Below are 21,393 nucleotides of genomic sequence, written 5' to 3'. Positions count from 1 at the left end.
TCTTGTTTGTTACAGAAGCAGAAGATGAGTTGTGCTAATTTGTTTGGGTTCTCGCTCTTGGTTGGAAATCCTCCTGATCAATAACTTGCCCTTGCAGACAGCGGACCAGTACAACACTGGAGATTGTGATGAGAGTGACTTTTTTTTTTTTTTTTTGAGATAGGTCCTCACTGTTGCTCAGGCTGGAGCACAGTGGCACGATCATGGTGGCTCACTGCAGCCTTGACCTTCGAGTCTCAAGCGATACTCCCACCTCAGCCTCCCAAGTACCTGGACTACAGGCATGCACCACCATACCTGGCTAATTTTTGTATTTTTTGTAGAGATGGGGTTTTGTCATGTTGCCCAGGCTGGTCTCGAACCCCTGGACTTAAGCAATCCACCTGTCTCAGCCTCCTGAAGTGCTGGGATTACAGACATGAGCCACTGCATCAGACCTGCTGATTTTTAAAAATATTGATTTATAGGAGTTCTGTATATTTTGGAAAACAGTCCTATGTCTCCTATGAGTTACAAATTATCCCCTAGGTTTTCATTTGTCTTTTGACTTTTGTTTTAACACACACACAAAAAAATATTTGGCATGTAATTTTTAAAATGTTTGGTTTTTTATTGATACATTATATTTTATATACTTACAGGGTACATGTGGTAGTTTGTTACATGCATAGAATGTGTAATGATTAAGTCAGGGTATTTGAAGAGTCTATCACTTTGTGCATTTATTATTTTTATGTGTGAGAACAATTTCAGTCCTCACTTCCAGCTACTTTGAAATATACAATACATTGTTGTTAACTGTAGTCACTCTGCTCTGCTGTAGAACGATAGAACTTATTATAACTTTTATCTAATTGTGTCTGTACCTGTTAACCTACCTTTGTTCATCTCCCCACCCTAACCAATTTTCCCAGCCTCTAGTGTGTATCATTCTACTCTCTACCTTGATGATATCAAGTTTTTTAGCTCCTGTATACGAGTGAAAACATGCAATGTTTGTCCTTCTGTGCCTGGATTATATCACTTAATATAATGATCTCCAGTTGCATCCATGTTGCTGCAAATGACATGATTTCACTCTTTTTTATGGCTGAATAGTATTCCATTGTAAACATATACCACATTTTCTTTATCCATTTACCTGTTGAAGGACACCTGGGTTTATTCCATGTCTTTGCTATTGTGAATAGTGCTGCAATAAACATGTAAATGTAGGTATCTCTTTGATATGCTGATTTCTTTTCCTTTGAATAGATACCAGTAGTGGAATTAATGGACTGTATCATAGTTCTGTTTTTAGTTTTTTGAGAAATCTCCATTTGTTTTCCATAGTGGCTTTACTAATTTACACTCCCACCAACTGTGTATGAATTCCCTTTTTTCCACATCCTTACCAGTATTACTTTTGTCTTTTTACATATTAGCCCTTCTACATGAGGTGAGGTAATATCTCACGGTTTTGATTTGAATTTTCCCAAAAATTAGTGATGTGGAGCATTTTTTCACATATCTGTTGGCCATTTGCATGTCTTCTTTTGAGAATTGTCTATTCATGTCCTTTGCCCACTTTTTAATGGAATTTTTTTTTTTTTTACACTGCTGGGTTTCTGGTATAGTCTGGATATTAGTCCCTTGTTGGAAAATAGTATGCAATATTTTTTCTCATTCAACAGGTTGAATGAGAAACATGCTATTGATTGTTTCCTTTGTTGTGCAGAAGCTTTTTAGTTTAATATAGTTCAATTTGTCTATTTTCATTTTAGGTGTCTGTGCTTTTAAGTTCTTAACCATAAAATATTTGCCTAGACCAATATCTTGAAGTGTTTTCCCTGTGTTTTCTTCTAGTAGTTTTAAAGTTTGGGGTCTTATATTCACATCTTTAATCCATCTTCAGTTGATTTTTGTATATGGTGAGAGACAGGGGTCCAGTTTCAATCTTCTGTGTATGGATAGTCAATTTTCCCAGCACCATTTATTGAAGAGGGTATCCTTTCCCCAGTATATAGTCTTAGTGCCTTTGTAGAAAATCAGTTGGCTATAAATATGCGGATTTATTTCTGGGAAAAAAAAGTTTTTATATTCAAAAAATTTATAGTATCTGAATGTGTATTATACTTAGAAGTGGTCTTCCCCATTCTGTGATTATATAAGATTCATGTTTTTTTCTTGTAGTTCTATGGGTTTCTCAATGCTTAAAGCTTTGCTCCATCAAACCTCTTCTTTATAAAATAAATTCTTAAAATGCTTATCTTTATTTACAAGGCTAAGCATATCTTTTTTAAAAAGATTATATTCTCAACTCTGTGATCACAATTTTTAAAAATCTCCATTCTCTGGCAGGTACTGACCTATGACCATAGTTAGAGAGTGGTTCAAAGTCCATTCCACACGCATGCATGTAATATAAATCTTACATAGTGGATGCTGTCATCATATAAAGAGATAGTGAGTAACTTTCCAGTTATAACTTGATAAAGAGTTTTTACTGGACAACATTTTGAAATCATACTGCCTATGAAAATGAAGATCCGGGAAAAGCACACAAAGCTTCTTAGAGGGAGGCGATTGTCTTAATTCTCCATGTTTCTCCTGCACGGGGCTGGTGACAGGGCTTGCTGTGGAATTGACTCCTCTTTCATGTCCACTCTGGTTACTAGATGTCAAGCAATTTGGTCTCTGTCATTTTTGGCCCAAAAGTATCCTGAAATTTATTTTCCATTCTGATAGTTGCATAGGCGAATTAGAGGAAAAGGACAAACTGTAATTGCTTTTTAGATTCAATACATAGGGGCATATATTTTTCAAAATATTTGTAGTCAAATTCACTTCAAAATAATATAGAAGGAAGAAGAAAGTAAAACAAAGTTGCCATCCTTCAAAAAACACAACTGTAAATCAGAAAAAAAGAATTGCCATTGGCTTGAGTCATCCAATCTTTTAAAGCTTAGATATCTGCATTAAATGTCTGTCTTTTTATTTTATCATATTTTTTGAGATGGATTCTCGCTCTGTTGCCCAGGCTGGAGTGTAATGGCGTGATCTCAGCTCACTGCAGCCTCTGCCTCCCGGGTTCAAGCAATTTTCCTGCCTCAACCTCTGGAGTAGCTGGGATTACAGGAGTGCGCTGCCATGCCTGGCGAATTTTTTTATTTTTAGTAGAGACGGGGTTTCATCATGTTGTCCAAGTTGGTCTCGAACTCCTGACCTCAAGTGATCTGCCTGCCTTGGCCTCCCAAAGTGCTGGGATTATAGGCATGAGCCACCGCATCCGGCCTTTTTTTTTTTTTTTTTTGAGACAGGGTCTCACTCTGTCACCCAGGCTGGAGTACAGTGGCACAATCTTGGCTTACTGCAGCCTTGAACTGCTGGGCTCAAGTGATCCTCCCACCTCAGCCTCCCAAGTAGCTGTATCTACAGGCATGTGCCATCACACCCGGCTTGGCTTTTCTTTTATTTATTGCATTAAAGATGAATAATCTCTATAAGATAAGTGCTATATAATGCAACATATTAATTTTTAAACCTAATGAGATAACGTTGATCAAAATTCATGATCAGATAAACCAAATCAGGCAATCTATTAGCTTGTATGGAAAAGGTACAAAGCTTATGAGTTAATTTGATCCATTCTAAGTTTTAGGTGATAATTATGAAACACATAAGTGGGCAGGATTTCTGCCCTTGAGGTACTTACATACTTCTCCCAGAAATGCTAGAATTACACTGAAAACTCACAAAGGAAAGACAGGTCTGTTTTTGGAGGGTTCTTCCAATGTGGGTCCCTATACTCATGTCTATCAAATGTGACAAGGAAATTATTTTGGATTTATTCCCATTGGAACATACAAAGTTCAACAGTGAGATCTGGAGACTTACACTCTAGAGAATTACAAGCTACTTTCTTAAGCCTCCTTAATTGTGATATGGGAATGGGGCAAATTTCCAAAGATAAAGTCACCACTGTCAAGAACAGCTCACTAACAAAGAATGGTCTTCAGGTTTTTCCAGAAAGCTGTCTTCCCATTAAGTAATGGTAAAACAGGACAAGGATAGTAAGCTTTTAAACATTCCAGCTACATTCCTCATGGAATATTTTATTTTAAATATTCCTTGAGGAATGTAGTGACCACAGAAGACTGCACTGGCTGGGAAATTGCTTTACATTAAAAAAAAAAAAAAATCTGGAAGGGGAAAATAGCTTTCTGAAGTAGAGAAAACTCGTCTGTTACTAACTAGCCGGCAGCCCTCAGGCGTGTTACAAGGCTCTCATTTGCATGGGGAAGGAATTAGGCTAGGCTGAGGTTCTCAAGCCTGGCTGAACCAAGAAATCTTGTAGCCAGTTTTTGAAGACTGCCTCCATTCCCCAACACAGATCCATTCAATCATATTCACTAGGAGTGCGGTCCAGGCATCAATATTTTGTGAAGCTTAGCAGGGTGGAGAAAAACTGGACTACATAATCTCCAAGGTGGCACCCAGATCTCCGTAAATTAGGAGATGCATTCAGAATAGCAGCGTAATGAATGGAACACAGGGAAGCATAAACCCATGCAGGTATAAGTAAATCCTAACCAGGGACTTACAACACAACCTATTAGCATGAAATTACATTCTCAAATGAACCTTGGCCCCCCTATAGATGAATAATAAATGTGCTTGACTTACAGCAACAAAACCACTCAAGACACAGAAGAATACAAAAGGGATTATGTCATTAACTTATAATAATATTTGTACTTTTTATCCAATTCCAAGCTTACAAAATACACACATACCAAGTTTTGAAAATTCAAATATGCGAATCTTTTTAATGCAAACTACAATTCAAAGAGGGTGAAGAGGTAGATTTTCAATTTTTCACTGACAAATATCTAGTTGATATGGTATAAACCAAGAGAATGATTTCATAACTACATATACGTTCCTTGTTTTATAGAAGAAAGAGGTAATAATAAATGATAACAGCCAGTGCTAATGCTATGACTAAGAGGGTGTTGTAAGTCATTACTAGAAAAGATTCATTTGAATAGTGTTTTAAAAAGACAAAATAAAGGCCCTCCCTCTTAGGGCCCTCTATTTTGAATTTTAGCCAACAGGGCATAAGATCTTAAACTGCAGTTCCTAGACATGGGTCTTGTAAGAGGAGTCTATAACTCCTTGAAACCATATGTAAAAATTGTGTATCTGTGTCTGCGTGTGCATACACGCATGTGGGCACACCCATGCACGGAGGTTTCTTACCCTTTTTGGAGTCAAAAACCCCTATGGTCGCCTATGGATCCCTCTTAGAAAAGTGTTTTTAAATGCATAAAACACAAAGGATTGCCAATAAAAGAAAAAGAATTACGGTAACAAAATGCTTTTTAAAAATTATAGCACAGTAATAAATATGCTTCTTTAGCAATGTATTAAATAACAAGAACTAGCTGTCTAGGTAGACAGCTATAATCTTAATTTTGAAGTATTTTTATAACTCTTTTACAGATCTTTTTATAGATTTTAATTTTCTAGTAATAAAGAGTACAGATATTTTGCAATATCTGCAACAATGTAATTTGATATTAAAGTATCTGTGGTTTCCACTGGTTACATAGTCACAAGTATTGCTAATATTGCTGTGGTTTGTTGCCTGTCTTCATAATTGAAGAAAATGCTAAATTTCTGTTACAAGTGATAAAAAAAAAATTACTGCTGGGCGCGGTGGCTCATACCTGTAATCCCAGCACTTTGGGAGGCCTAGGCAGGAGGATCACTTGAGGCCAGGAGTTCAAGACCAGCCTGGCCAACATGGTGAAATCCCATCTCCACCAAAAATATAAAAAATTAGCCGGGTGTGGTGGCGCGTGCCTGTAATCCCAGCTACTCAGAGAACTGAGGCAGGAGAATCGCTTGAACACAGGAGGTGGAGGTTGCAGTGAGCCGAGATCGTGCCACTGCACTCCAGCCTGGGAGACAGAGCAAGACTTCATCTCAAAACAGAAATTTTTTTTACCCATCCAAGTTCACAACCTTCCTGACTTCTGGGGACTCTAGATACTAAAGAACCTCTGCTCTGTCTTGATCAGTCTTGAAGGGGTTGATTTGTAAGCTTGCAGGAAGGGTAGAACAGTAGACCACAAAGCACTCAATGAGCACTTCATGGACTGGCTTTAGGCCCTGAAGGCATGGAGCCCTGTACAGTCCCAAGATAACAGGCAGAAGGAAAAGGGCTCTCTGAGGTAGAATGGTAAAGGAGAGCTCTGGGACCTTCTAGAACAAAAATTCAGATATGTCTTACTATTAATTTTATATTTTAATGTTCTGTAGAGTTCCTAAAAGTATTCAGTGACTTAGAAGATTCATAAAGCATAGCAAAAACTCATGAATCAGAAGTGGACAAGAAAAGGGAAAGAACAATCCAGGGGCATAAAACGAAGTGGTACCAAGCATAAAGCTGGTGCAAAAAAAAAAAAGTAAGCCAAAAATTCACTTCTGAGCTTTCTGGCAGGCATCTTGAGGGGGAAAACCTGGATGGTCCCAAAATTCACAAAGGAATTAGACACACACAAACACACACACATGAATACATACACACACAAACACACATACACAGCTCAGGAAAAATATAACCCTTCTGGTAGTAAAACTAGACAGAAATGTCTCCCTATGTATTTTTATGAAGAGAATATAAAGAAAATCCCAGGCTGGGCACAGTGGCTCACACCTGCAATCCCCAGCACTTTAGGGGGCCAAGGTGGGAGGATCGCTTGAGGCCAGGAGTACAAGACCAGCCTGGGCAACATAGGGAGACCCATCTCTACAAAAACAAAAACAAAGAAAATTCCAGAGATATTTATAAAGGGAATGTTCTAATTAATAAATAATCTGAATAATATCATTACAGTAGACACACTAGTCAGTTCCACAGAACTTTAAAAAAATAATGTTTTAACAAAACAATGACAATACACCAAACACAATTCAATGGGGCTCATGAAGTACAGCTGGTACTCAGCTCTCTGAATTCAGACACATAGAGTTACACGCTGACAGGCCATGGGCCTAAGCATCTTCCAACTGAACACTGGCCCCCACTATATATAGCAGGAGGTGGCAAATTTTTCTTAAAGGATCAGACAGTATACATTCTCAGCCTTGCAGGCCACACAGAAATACCCATCCTTGCTGTAAAAGAAGCCACAATGTGTAAATGAATAAGCATGGCACGTTTCGAAAGCTTTATTTATAGACACTAAAATTTTAATTTCATATACTTTTCACAACACAAAATATAATTTTTCCTTTGACTTCTCCCCATCAGTCTTTTAAAAAAATGTAAAAACCATTCCTAGCTTATAGGCCTACCAAAACAGGCAGGTGACTGTGGTTTGGCCCACAGGACATGATTTGCTAACCCCTGGTCTACGGGACCAAATTTCCCCCAGGATATCTCATTGTCACTGTACCTTTCTCTTTCCTCAAGCCTTGGTCTATAACAACTTTTTTTTTTTAAGTAGTCACTGCTTCTACATTTGATCTGCAACTATACACAAAGGCAATCAGGATGACCTGTAGGCAGACATGGCTTCAGAATTTCTATGTTTAATGGATATAAAAAGGTAATCCAGGATGAACTAGCAGGAAAGAAATGGTGTAGTTCCCATTGTCCTCATTAAAATAAACACACACACAAAGGGTAGAAAACTTTGAATGTACAACTTTCTCTACTTCAAGGATCACATATTAGTTTTTTAGAAGCATCCAAAAATATGTGTAATTAGCTAAATCACTTAATTCACGTTACACCATTTATATCACTAGTTCTCCCAATGAAAATGAAGCCGTATAATGTTTCACAGCACACAGTTAACTTGGTGCAATCCAAATAAGAAACCCTTCATTCCAAATATCATCCCAATATCCCTGAGCCTCTGTCTGTTCTCAGACAAAACATGGGACTCGGCCACCAAACTTGGCAAACTCAAGTGGTCTCTACTATTACATCGCCCCACAAGAAGACTTCAGGGAATTTACCTCATTTCTTTATTTTAGTGGCCTAATCTATGATTTGTAATACTTGTAACTACCTATTATGTAGAGCTACTAGGATAATTGATAACAAAGTATGAGTAAGTCTTGATGAGCATGATGAAAGAAAGGTATTATGCATGCCCAGAGGAACTCCGCTATAATACAGGGAGGTAGCAATTACCCTTATGGCAATACCACGTGCATAAAATTGAGTCTCCTGAAATGTGTAACTGCAATCAGAAGATGCTCAAAGCCACACAATTACAGTGTTCAACCCAGGTCTCAGCTGCCCCTCCTAACACTAGCCCTGTTGGTGTTCCACTGTAGGCTGTACTTTGCTACCTGTCTGTATTTTCTTTATATTTTTTCTCAATTGGTTCTGGTTATTAGGCTGTGTATATAAAACAATCTCCCTGAACCACGAAATATTAAAATTCTGTGCTGAGCAATGGAAATGCTGATGAAACCTCTAGTACATCCAGAGAACAGGCCCATAGCCTGTGGGGCTTTGGGAACTTGTAACTCATGAATGCTCGACTGTGCAGCACTCACATAATGAACAAGGCTGGGTGTAGAGTTATGTGTAAGTCACTGCAATTATTTCTAAAATCACTTATTCTTGAGTGTATGAACTCACCCACTAGAACACTGAAGCCTTGTATTCTTAAGGTGAAATGTTGGGTTCAATTCCAAAGACTACTGTTCCTAAAACTGGCCACAGAGCCTCATCCAAATAACATTTATTGCCTTTTAACAGCATTTGCTAAAATCCACATCTTCTAAAGATTACAGAACATTACAAAAAGCCCCTAAGGAAATCCCTTTCAAAATGCCTGCATCATCCTTTTAGTCTGCAGAGACAAAATTAAAATGCATGTTTAAATAATCAAAAGATCCTTTTGCATTCTCATAGTCATAGTATCCATTATATGTTATTTTAACTGAAGAAAAAAAAAGAATGATTGAAAACATGGCACTTGTGTTCCAGCTCTTCCACTTAGGGTTCTGCATCCTGAGGCAAGTTACTTAGTCTCTACAAGCTTCAGAGTTCTCTACTATAAGGTAGGGATAAGAACTACTTCATAGGTTATTGTGAGGATGAGATGGGATACTGTATGGATAGTCCCTGGATAAATGCTTGTTCCCTTCTTCTATTTGGGGAACCCTGTTGGGTACACAAGGTGCCTTCCTGAATCCCAAGGGATGTTATTATGTCAACAAGGATTAATAACATAGTGTGATGTGTAAAAGACTTTTTGAGTCACAGCCTCAACACTGAGAAGAAAATGGAAGAAACTGGGTATTTTTGATGAGCCAGATTTTTCCATTCCCTAAATGTGACTAACTGTGCAAAGACAACACATCCTTTAGACAGAATTTTGTATCCCACTGTGAAGACACAAATTCTGTGATTCAACTTCTATGCAGTCACCATGATTCTTTTTATTTAAATAATGCAGCTCCTCTCCAGTAAAAGACTTCAATTTCATCCCCTGAAATACACCCAGCCAATGCTGCTCTCCTCAGCATGAGTGTGTGTGTGTGTGTTCCATCTTTTTATACAATCATCTCCTGAGAATGGGAATATGAACCTTCCTAGTACCTATCACTGAAACACTAGCCCAGGATTGCTGAAAAACTTGGACTTCCCTTACCTATGCGTTAGAAGGAGACAACACTCCCAAATTTTTCTTCCAAACACCAAGGAACATACCTTTTACAATCCCATGATTTCTAGGCACTCCTCATTGATCGGTTGACAACATCCTTAAGCGTTGACTTTGAACTGGGTCAAATTTTTGTGTGAAAAATGCACTGATGTTCTAGTTTATTTTTTATTATCTACAAATCGTATTAATAATTACAACTTGGTTCAAGTATTGCAGCTAGTGGAAACAAATTATTCTGTTCACGTTTGCTGAATACTGACATAGCCGTAAGGCTAGGCAATAAAAACTATTACCCATACAGGTTGAGTCTGAGAACAAATAAAATTTATTTTCCAACTAGTCACCTTATGTTACCATAAAGAAAGAATGCGTGTGATAGTGAGGGTAACATGTATTTGCTAATTTATGCCACTTACTCTTTTTTAATAAAAGTGCTGGGGAATGTTTCTCAATAGAATTCATTATTATTATCTTGAGATACTAGCAGTAGACAGCTGCCAGAATATTTTACAAATGAAGCAGTAATACATTACTAGTTACCTAATCTAGCTGTGTTGGCCACATGGCATGAAGCCTCATTGCCTCTATGAAATAAACATCTTATTAACTACAGAGAAGCTAATAAGATTCTAACTTCTCTTTTGGGTAACTCTCTAAAGACCCATTTCAGTTAAATGAGCTCCCTTTGGACTATTTATTCACAAACCTGCTTCGCGAGATGGTGAAGAGTCAATGAGTTAACATACAGGTCAGTGCTCAATAAATCGTGGCAATGAACAGAATACAACAGAGTAGGAATTTTCTAACAAAACATGCTCTAAAAAAAGAAACTTCAGATAAATACGCACATTCCACAATCAGAATTTTAATGTCTAGGCTTTATTTGATGTCTTCTTATTCTGTTGGCTAACTTAAAGGTCAAATGAAAAATTATTTTAGTTATGATTTGGTTATTTTTTAGTAACTACTCAAAACATTGTTGTACTAGTGACCCAATGGCCCAAGAACCATAATTACTCATATAATTTAGGAAAACACTCTCTATTGGGAGTCAGCAATTTAGGTCCTGGGAAGGCCACACATGGTTACTATCATCGACTTCATAGTACTCTGTGAACTTAGGAAGCAATGGAAATGGATAGATTTAGAGGTAAAACTGAACTGAGGCTTTGGCGTATAACCAAACTTGGTCCAGCCTTTACCAAATACAACTTTATCTGCATTGCATGCTATCTAATCAATGGCATCCCTTTTTTTGATAAAGCAATTAAACCACTTGAGAAGGTTTAAGGAAGACTGAGTGAGGTGAGAAAGGGTTAAATTTTCTAAAGAGAAACAGTCTGGCCAATCAAAAATATTTCAAAACAGTCAAGTTACATCTTTCAAATACTGCTTTTTGGTCTGCATTTTCTGTCCCCAGAATGCCACAACAAAATGCTAAAGCTAAGTCAGAATGTAATAAACCAACTGGGAGGAAGTTTTGTTTATGGAAAATATTTCTTGTTGAATGAAAGAGGAAATAAAGCTGTAGAAAATGGGTAGGGTCACTTTCAAAGAGCATGTGATAAAGAGAGAAGTGATAAGTGTGTGGTAGGGTGATCAGAGTTCTAGCTTAGTGGAAATATCCCCACCCAGTCAACCCAAAGAATGGCCATAGAGCCTGGCACAGCTCTTAACGCTGTGTATCAACTGCCATATAAAGAGCTTAAAGGTGAGCTCCTAATTTTCCTTCCAGAAGTAAAATACTAGAATTATTTTTAAACACACACACACACACACACACACACACATACACACACACATTTTTAAAGTAGAGACACCTTAATATAGAGTAAATAATGTTCAACTTAACTTAGTAGAAAAATGAGGAAACATAAGAAAAGTCAATTGGGAATTTTATTGCTTTTAGCTCAAGGCCACTGCCAGACTTACTGGGCAGAATGTCGATAATACAAAGGTGCGGGTGGAGTGCTTCAATTAGAAAAGGCAAATGCTGTGTTTAGAATACACTTAAAGACAGCGAATAGACTAAAAACTATAATTAAAGAAAATAAGGCTTTGGTAGCTATTGTTAATTATGACAAATAGAGATCCTGGTTTGGTCATTCAATAAATATTGTTGAGTGAGTGAGGTAAACAAATATATATGTGAGAATTTTGACAGGAACTGAAAAAGGAAAGGATTTTAGAGACCTTAAGGAAACAAAGTAATACACATGGGACCCCCAGCAGAGGGCCAAAAAGTTAATTCAGGTTTTTAACACTAGCAAATGTATGAAAATAAAATCATCACTAATGCTTGGGTTGCTGACTTTGCTGGAAATTGGGAAGGCATGAATTATTAATAAATTAATAATGACTGGAGGAGGGTGTAGAAGAATAAAGTTTATAGGGATAAAATCTCAGATTTTCTTCTAGGTAGTTTAAATCCATAAAGCCTACAAATGACTTTAAAAGCACACACCCAACATAAAATTGTTTTAAAAAAGTAATTGTGGTATGAGACTGGATGTAGATGCTTGGTGGATAAAAATCCATACTTTTCATAATAAATCAATAATAAAACATAAAGCAGGTATTAACTAGACATTTAAATCAAATATTGACTAGCAGAGAAATTATCACTATGAATGATGCAACAGTTGACATATTTATGTAACTGTTTTAAAAAATCTTTATTGTCACAGGCTATATGCATTTATTGCCAAAAGTTAATATTTGATGCTATACAGATTGAGTTTGTCATGCTTATATTACAGTCGTGCTTGCACAATATCAATTACAGCAAAATCAACTTCAGTAGTAAATTTGAAATGCAGAAAGGGATGCTGATAAGATTTTAAAGGAAGTCACATCAGTCAACTGATGGAATCCATTTTATACACCACGTGTCATCAGAGGCAGCTTATATTTCAAGTTTTAATACAGTGGCTCTTTTGTACAGAGAAAAAATATTTTCATCTTGTGCACCAATTTATTGTTTGTTTGTTTTGTTGAGGTTTTTTGAGACAGGGTCTCACTCCGTCACCCAGGCTGGAGTGTAGTGGCATGATCATGGCTGACTGCAGCCTTGACCTCCAGTACTGGGGCGATCCCACCTCAGCCTCCTGGATAGCTGGGACTACAGGCCCGCGCCACCACGCTTGGCTAACTTTTTGCATTTTTGTAGAGACAAGGTTTTGCCATGTTGCCCAGGCTGGTCTCAAACTCCTGCGCTCAAGTGATCCGCCCACCTCAGCCTCTCAAAGTGCTGGGATTACAGGCATGAGCCACCACACCCAGCCAATTTATTGTAAATTTTTCAAAAATGTGGTGATCAAAAAGACAGGAAAAAGGAACAAGAAGACAAAATTTATAACAAATCCAATGCTTATGATAAACCAATTAACCTTTCGGGAAAGCTTTAATCTTTATTAAAAGAGAAGCAAAGCAAGCTTGGGTACCAGTCTGAGTCTGAAACAGGGAGTAGTGTCCTGTCCCTGGTGCTGAGCTTGGGGAAGAGGGAGGCCAAATAGCCCTGGGGGCTCTGAAAGCAGAGGGCATTGGATGTGCTTCTGATCTCAGAGGAAAAGAAGGTGGGTTTCGGCAGCCCCCAGAGCTCCTCCAAGTCCCTGCATGGTCACAGCAAAGTAGGAACCTAGTTCCCACACTCCTGGGAGTAGCGGGGACATGTCAAGGACCTTAACTAGTCCCACCAAATTCATCCCCCATGACCTCAGAGTTGTGCTGGAGCAACAAAACGGCCTCAGGGTACCCAGGAGAGCATGAAAGAAGTAAGGGGAGTTGTTTAAACTGAAGGGGCCTTTCAGACAAGAACGCACTTGAAATTGGACCAACACTAAGGATTGGACAGGACAATGCACATCTCTAAGGATGTCTGCATAGGAAGAGACCACCAAGACAAGGTAAGCACTCCCCACTCCACACTGTAGCACATCCTAGGGAAAAAGGATTAAATCAAAGATTTTTGACTTGCTATCTGACTGGAGTTCATGTTTATAAAGTACTCCTTTTATGAGAGTGACACAGGTCTGGTAAGGTATGATAGGAGATGTTAATGATTCACAGGAATCTAGAAAGCGTAGAGGTTTCTGTTTCCAGCAGTGATGGGTAGGTTATTCAGATTGATGCTTCCACTGAAAATAACTATAAATGCTAGTAATAATATAAAATAATCAAATTTAAAACAACAGGATGAGCACGGTGGCTCATGCCTGTAATCCCAGCACTCTGGGAGGCCAAGGCAGACAGATCAGTTGAGGTCAGGAGTTCAAGACCAGCCTGGCCAACATGGTGAAAACCCATCTCAACTAAAAATACAAAAATTAGCCGGGTGTGGTGGTGCACACCTGTAATCCCAGCTACTAGGGAGGCTGAGGCATGAGAATCGCTTGAACTCGGGAGGTGGAGGTTGCAATGAGCCAAGATCACGCCACAGCACTTGAGCCTGGGTGACAGAGCAAGACTCCATCTAAAAAAAAAAAAAGAAAAAAAAAATTAAAACAACAAATAGCTGACAAAATAGGAAGAAACCACGAGGCCAAAATCTGGAAGAAAGCAAGAACTCAAAGAGATAAGTAAGCAGAGAGGCACTTTTATCCTTATGGGGCATATTTGCTGAGAGGAGCATATATGAACTGATTTTGACAGCTTCACTGAGAGAGGTGGAACAGAAATCAAAGCCCAGAACCCACTCAAGTGAAAAGAAAAAAAGGTCTTCCTCAAGTTAAGCTGGGCTCCTAAACACTACACTCTGAAAATAATGGTGAACCAGAATAAACCTATCTCCCACTCAGACAGACGGCAAGGACAATTGTCTTGGCATAGAAAGTGAGTATAAAAGGGGAGGGTGGTCCCTGGGAAGTTGTATTCACAAACTGGCTCTCATGTGCAAAATAGCAATCCAAATTCACATCACCTAAGTCTTTAAAAAGTGGTAAATTCAGGCCGGGTGTGGTGGCTCACGCCTGTAATCCCAGCACTTTGGGAGGCCGAGGCGGGCAGATCACGAGGTCAGGAGATCAAAACCATCCTGGTTAACAGGGTGAAACCCCGTCTCTACTAAAAATACAAAAAGTTAGCTGGGCGTGGTGGCAGGCGCCTGTAGTCCCAGCTACTCGGGAGGCTGAGGCAGAAGAATGGCATGAACCCGGAAGGCGGAACTTGCAGTGAGCCGAGATCACGCCACTGCACTCCAGCCTGGGTGACAGTGCAAGACTCTGTCTCAAAAAAAAAAAAAAATAGTGGTAAATTCAAGTTAAAGGAGTCCTAGGCTAGGAGTGGGGCCAGACACCTGGCAGAAACAAAAGCAAATCCTCTCTGAAAACAAAGTCATTCAACCTAGGCCTGAAGGAATCTCTACAAGCAATTTTTCAGCAGTAATGACAAATACCCAGTCAAAAATAACCAAGCACACAAAGAGAAGAGGGGAGAGTGAGGAATCTAGGAAAAAATGTGGATCCTAAGAGCAAATACATCCTCTAATGAGTTCTCTAGCCATTTACTCATTCATTTATTCAATGAATATTGAACACCTAATCTGTGCCAGGATCATTGTCAGGTGCTGGGCATATAAGCTGTTTCAAGTGTCATATGAACAAATCACCTAGGGGCTAAAAGACCAGTTGAACTGGTGTTATATTTATGTTTATTTACCTTTAGTTTCTGCATTCTCCTAAGACTTCCAAACACAAAGACTAATGAGTGCCCATTACTATTTAGTGATAGATTTTGAAATAAACAGAAATCTCCTAGGACTGAGATTGACATCATTGATGCCCTTCTCAGACTCTAATTCCCTAAAAGTTCCATGTTAGAGCTAAGCCTAATTATCCCCTCAGCAAACCACAGAGCCACATGCATCAACAGAAAAGTGATAAAAGATAAAGATAACTATCTCAAAGAGACATATAACTGAGTTAACCAGATTTATCTTTTAACCGCACCAAAGTCCAAACAGATGATCTAATAAATGGCGATGGCACGAATTGGGAAACACTAATTTTAAGGTGCACATAGGAATAGTTGAAAGCACAGGAAGGGTGGAGAGAAGTTAGTTCAATATTTACTTTATGCATGGATTATCTTTCTTGGCCAAAGTTGTTGGCAGAAACTCACTGATACTCTGGTACCTCTACACTAATTGGCAACCAGTGTCTTCTATCCAGCTTATCACAATAAGAATTCAAACTGTTACCTCTATATTTCTGCATTTGTTTTTCCTTATTAAATATTCTGGCTGGCCAAGCACAGTGGCTCAAGCCTGCAATCCTAATACTTCGGGAGGACAAGGCAGGAGGATCTCTTCAGCTCAGGAGTTCAAGACTGGCCAGAGCAACATAGTGAGACCTCATCTCTACCAAAAGAACAACAAAAACTTTAAAAGTTAGCCAGGCATGATGGTATGCACCTGTAGTACTAGGTACTTGGGAGGCTGAGGCAGGAGGATCACTTGAGCCCAGGAGGTCGAGACTGCAGTGACCCATTATAGCAGCACTGCACTCCAGCCTGTCTCAAAACAAAAAAAAAATATTCTGGCTGTTGTCATTTACTGAGCCTTCAAAATAGTATGATGTGTGCTGTTTTTTCTTTTTATGTATGCCAAACCATGACAGTATAGTTTAATACAAATGAAATAGCTACTGCATATGAAGCACTAACTCTGGGTCTGGCACTGTGCAAGACAATTTTTAGGAGTGAGTTACTTTTCACGACAATTGTAAGGGGAAAGTTATTATTACCCACATTTTACAGATGAGAAAACTCTGGGCCAGAGCAGTTACATCCTGAAACAGAAGTACGGGGGGGTCAAGAGCGTGAGTTTTGAAGCTGGACAGACCTGAATTTCAGTAGTGCCCTGCCCCTGGTATTTCTCCTCCCCTGAAGACAAAGCTGTTTCCTGAGATGAGAGCTACTGTGGGGATGAGATGAAATCCAGTATGTCTGAGTGTCTGGCCTCTAGGAAATGCTTTTTGTCCCTCCCTCCAGTGGCTGCTCATCTGGAATTCATGTCTTGCCTTTGATGGTGTCTTTATATAGTTTTAAAAGTAATTACTTCTGGCTGGGTGCAGTGGCTCAAGCCTGCAATCCCAGCACTTTGGAAGGTCAAGGTGGGTGAATCACTTGAGGTCAGGAATTCGAGACCAGCCTGACCAACGTGGCAAAGTCCCGTCTCTACTAAAAATACAAAAATTAGCTGGGCGTGGTGGTACACACCAGTAGTGCCAGCTACTCGGGAGGTGAGGCAGGAGAATTGCTTGAACCCGGGAGGCGGAGGTTGCAGTGAGCCGAGATCGCTCCTCTGCACTCCAGCCTGGGTGACAGAGCGAGACTCCATCTCAAAAAAAAAAAAAAAAAAAAAAAAAAGTAGCTACTTCTAGAAAAATAATGTTATACTGTACACAATTCTGAAAATAAGGAAAAGGTAATTAGCAGGGCATGATGGTGGTGCCTGTAATCCCAGCTGCTTGGGAGGCTGTGGCAAGAGAATGGCTTGAACTTGGGAGGCGAGGTTGCAGTGAGCTGAGATCATGCCACGCTACTGCACTCCAGCCTGGGTGACAGAGTGAGACTCTATCTCAAAAAAAAAAAGAAAGAAAGAAAATAAATAAGGAAAAGGTTGATAATCCCTTACATCTATGGAGAGCGCTGTGGTTTGCAGTATCTTTTCACTCCTTTCCAATTGTTTTCTTATTTGATCCTTCAGAAATAACTTAATATCTGAGTCAATGTTTTCAGATTGGGTGTCTCCAGAACATAATAGCACTGTCTGTGGGCCTTGAAAAATGTTAATCCAGGAAATGATGTAAGAGGAAAGGCCCAGGCCTTTGCCTTCCCTTCTTTCCAGTCCCATAGAGGCAGTCTGTCCCTTTCCCTCTCCTGGGTGTCTATGTGTGTGTATAGGGGGTGGGGTGGGAGGGTAGCCAGGGTTGGAGGTGAGGGGTGGAAGGGATGAAGGGATGAATGTGACTGGTAGCTGTTTCTTTGGTTTCCATGGTAAAGATGCATAGCACAGAAGGAATGTGCTACCTTCCTTTATAAAAGAACACTTCATTTATTTTTTCTAAAGCTCATGAAAAAATCATCCTACACTCTTTCATTTAAACCAAAACTATCTACTCTTCCTAGAGTGGTCTGAACTGAAAGGCAATATTCATCCAGAGAGTGTGGCCAAAAAAACCTGGAAAAGAGGTATCTCCTTTTCCCCCTCCCCCACCCAGTATACCACCTGGCACACAGTAGGTGCTCAACAAATATCTGAAGTTACTGTAGTGGCTGCTGTGTGAATTAACTGTCCTGTGTGCAGTAAACAATGTGATGATTCCTATAAGACCATAAAAGATCAGCTCAGTCTCACTCCTAGGCTAGCTTGTGAGGTCAGCAATACTTATCAAATAATTGATTAGTTCAGAGGTCACACAAGTGGACAGATTTTGCTTTGGCCTGCAAGGTTTCAAAACACATTTTCAATGAACATTCAAAGCTTGAGAGATTCCACATGCATTTACAGCTGGCTTGCTGTAAATAGTACCGATAGTACCTATCTAGCCCTTTTGGGAACTTGGGTTGGTGCCTGGGTTATAACTGCGTTAGACTAAATCAAAATTCAGAAAAGTTCTATTTCAGTTAGCTGTTTCAGGAGTTAATTTAATGCTGTATAAAACAGACACACACATACACCCACCTAACAAAAAATAGAAGGTTCAGAATGTGTAAATACAAAAACCAAACCCTCCGGCCCTCAAATTTCTCACTGCTTCTGACTGTGCAGAGCCCCCGCAATTGATTTGTAATGACCCTGTTCTCAAACCCTCCTCTTCCTGGGCTCCTGCCGACTGGAGGCATCAAGAGGAGAGACCACCTCGTCCCTTTCTAATGCTTGACAAAGTCCCCCATCACAACTGAGAAGGAATTCTTGATGCAAGCAGGAAGGTGGGAATTAAAACCCCATTGATATAAAAAGCTACTGGCACAGCGCCTTGCCATTTAGAAGACACTATTTAGGATTTTACAGAAATTAATCGCATTAAATAGGAACAAAATACAAGTGATTTTCATTTATCATTTTAAAAATATGTTACAACGCTGAGAGTCCCCCACTTAAAAATTACTCCTGAGAAAGGCAGCTGGATTTTGATAAATGTCCCTTCCCAAATTGATGCCACCTACACCCTGGACCCTCCTGCTGGTCCAATATGGTCCCTGGAAGCCACAGAGCCCCCACCCTGTTCTCTTGCTGCTCAAGTGACCCTTCTAGCCCTGCATGGCCCCTCCACACTCCTTCCCCACTTCTTGGCGTTATATTTTGTTTTTTTTTAAACCTGTCCCCGGCCCACCAAAAATACACCTCAAAGATATTTCGGTAATACACATTATATAAGAATAAACATTTATCAGGCACCTACTATGTGTCCATTGCAAGTCTACCTACTAGAGAGAGGTCAACCCATTCAGTAACCAGTACAATCATCTGAGGCTTGCAGGGTGGTGGCTGAAGATAGAATGTTCAGCGGCCAGACTGCTGAGTGGGATTTTATCAAGGCTTGCTGACCACATCTGACGTGGCCCCAATGCTGTCTAGAAGGCGCCATCCAACTCTAAGAGTCTATGATTACTGCTCCCGTTTTTTTTTTTTTTTTTTTCAGTTTATTGGGGTATAATTGACAAATAGAACTGCTGCCATTTTTAAGAATGCAAAATTTATAGGTGCCCACGTTGCTGGGAAAGAAACTTTTCTCTTTGACACGCCCTCGTATTTCCCATTAAAGAAGGACAGCTCAGATTATTAATTCTGGGTAAAAGTGTGTCTCCTCAACACAGTCCCCTCATCTTACTCCACCAAACCGAGGGGCACCCTCACCCCTCATTACTAATCTCGAGATGCCACCCGATGCCGAAATCAAGCTAGAGGGCTAAATCCCGCCAGTGTAGAAATGCAATTTCCTCCAGTTTGCTTCGATAATTGCAGTTTCCTCTATGAAAGTCTGTCATTAAAGCCCACTCCAAGGAAGTTCCCATAGACAAAACCCCAGCGACCAGACCTGGCAGAACGGGAGTCAGCTCGATCTGCTCCGAGACCCTACAGAAGAAAAGGCGGGTCTGGAAGAGCTCTTGGGAAAGAAAGGGGATTTCCTGTCCCTGGTCCTGGATCTAGATCCGGACCCACTTGAGAAGCTCGGGAGGTCTCTCGCGGGTGCGGCGACCCCAAGGAGCGCAGATTCCCAGAGTCGCCGGGTGGAGAGGGGCTGCGGGGCGAGGGCTGGCCCGGGAATTCCACACAGAGCCTCTTTCTCCTGCTTCCCTCCGGGCCCCACTCTTACTCCTCCTCCCCCTCCTCCTCCCGACGCCCCCTCCCGGGGAGGGTGGGACCCAAGTGCCGGGGAATTGGGGGTTGGGGGTCGGCGCGTGCAGCGCGGTGGCGGGGAGGGAAGCCGGCGCCTGGAAGCCTACCGTCTTTTGCTTCTTGATCCCCGACATGCTGGCTGGCTGTGGCGGAGCCCGGGTCCCGGGAGCAGAGACCGAAGGACGCAGGGACGGCGGCGGCGGCGGCGGCGGCGGCGGCGGCAGCGGCAGCGGCAGCAGCAGCAGCAGCAGCGGCAGCGGCTGCCGGACTCCCGGGAAGGAGGTATAAAAAGGCTCCGCAGACACGTCGCACTTCCCTTGACCAGCCCACTTCTCCTACTCCTCCTCCCGCCACGCTCCTCTCCGCCCCGTCGGTTCCGCAAGCAGCGCCCAGCCTTGGAGACCCGGCCGCCGCCGCCTGGGCGGGGTCCCCGGCCCGGCCCCTACTCGCGGGCGCGCGCTCCGCCAGCCCCGGTCCCCGGCGAGACCTTGCAGCGGAGCGGCAGATGGCACGCCCGGCACGCGGCCCGGGGTCAAGTTCACCCCGCCCGCCCCACCCCCAGAGGGTCCCAGAGCGTCCTCCACTCCCCTCACCAGCCTCCGGCGCCCCTTCAAGGAAGTCTTCCTGCCTCTAGGACCTAAGAGCTTATTTGGTTAAGGGCAAGGATGCTTGAAGCCACCAGGTTTGTTGGCAGGATCCTCATATGCAGTAGTAAAAACGAAGGTTCACACTCATGGATCCTTACAATGCACTCCGCTGGGCTCTGCCTTAATTCTCATGGGCCCCCTCCATCCTGCCCCGACCCCAGGAAGCAAGTCCTACTATCTTCGCGTTTTACAAACGAGCAATTGAGGCCTTAAGACTTTGCCAAGATTATATTCCAAATGAGGGGATACAAACCCAGGCTGTCAGCCTCCGCAGTGCTGGCTTTCTTCACCAGCATCATCACACATGGTGATAACTCCCAAGGCTCACAGCTTGTCTGTTCACTATGCATCGTGCTGAGGGGGTTACATGCACTTCCTCCATTCCCGCTCACAACAGTATCGTCAGGTTACAGGTATGGGCCTGTGGAGGCACGGCCCCTCTTCACAACGTCAAGCAAGTGGCAATGGCCAATGGAAGCCCAGCAACTTGTTTCAGTCCACCCCCAAAGTAGCACTTCTGTTCCACTGGAATGGGCCCTGAGGAGGAGGAAGAGGAGGCACAAGTTGAGCAGGCTTCGGCCTAGGGCTCCAAGATTTTACCAGAAAGCAGTATGAGGCAACCCTCTGAACAAACCCAAATGTCAAGGCCAAGTAGAGGTGAAGGAGAGAAGCTCTAGTGACAAGCACTTTGGGGGCAGTCACTGGGTCTCACACCCCTTGTACC

At 41.3% G+C, this 21,393-nt stretch overlaps 1 protein-coding gene across 1 annotated transcript in view; it reads right to left on the bottom strand.

The window, feature by feature from the left end:
- The window catches only part of PAPSS2 (3'-phosphoadenosine 5'-phosphosulfate synthase 2), an 88,022-nt gene extending 67,510 nt beyond the window's left edge, over positions 1-20,512 (bottom strand). Inside the window, exon 1 of the mRNA XM_009245599.4 lies at positions 20,130-20,512. Within this exon, the coding sequence (XP_009243874.1) occupies positions 20,130-20,156 (27 nt within the window). The 5' untranslated portion in view covers positions 20,157-20,512. The remainder of the gene's footprint in view (positions 1-20,129) is intronic.
- Positions 20,513-21,393: the final 881 nt, after the last annotated feature.

The sequence above is a fragment of the Pongo abelii genome, chromosome 8 (assembly GCF_028885655.2).
Source record: "Pongo abelii isolate AG06213 chromosome 8, NHGRI_mPonAbe1-v2.0_pri, whole genome shotgun sequence".
Taxonomy (NCBI): domain Eukaryota; kingdom Metazoa; phylum Chordata; class Mammalia; order Primates; family Hominidae; genus Pongo; species Pongo abelii.
This window is presented reverse-complemented; position numbering and strand designations above follow the sequence as displayed.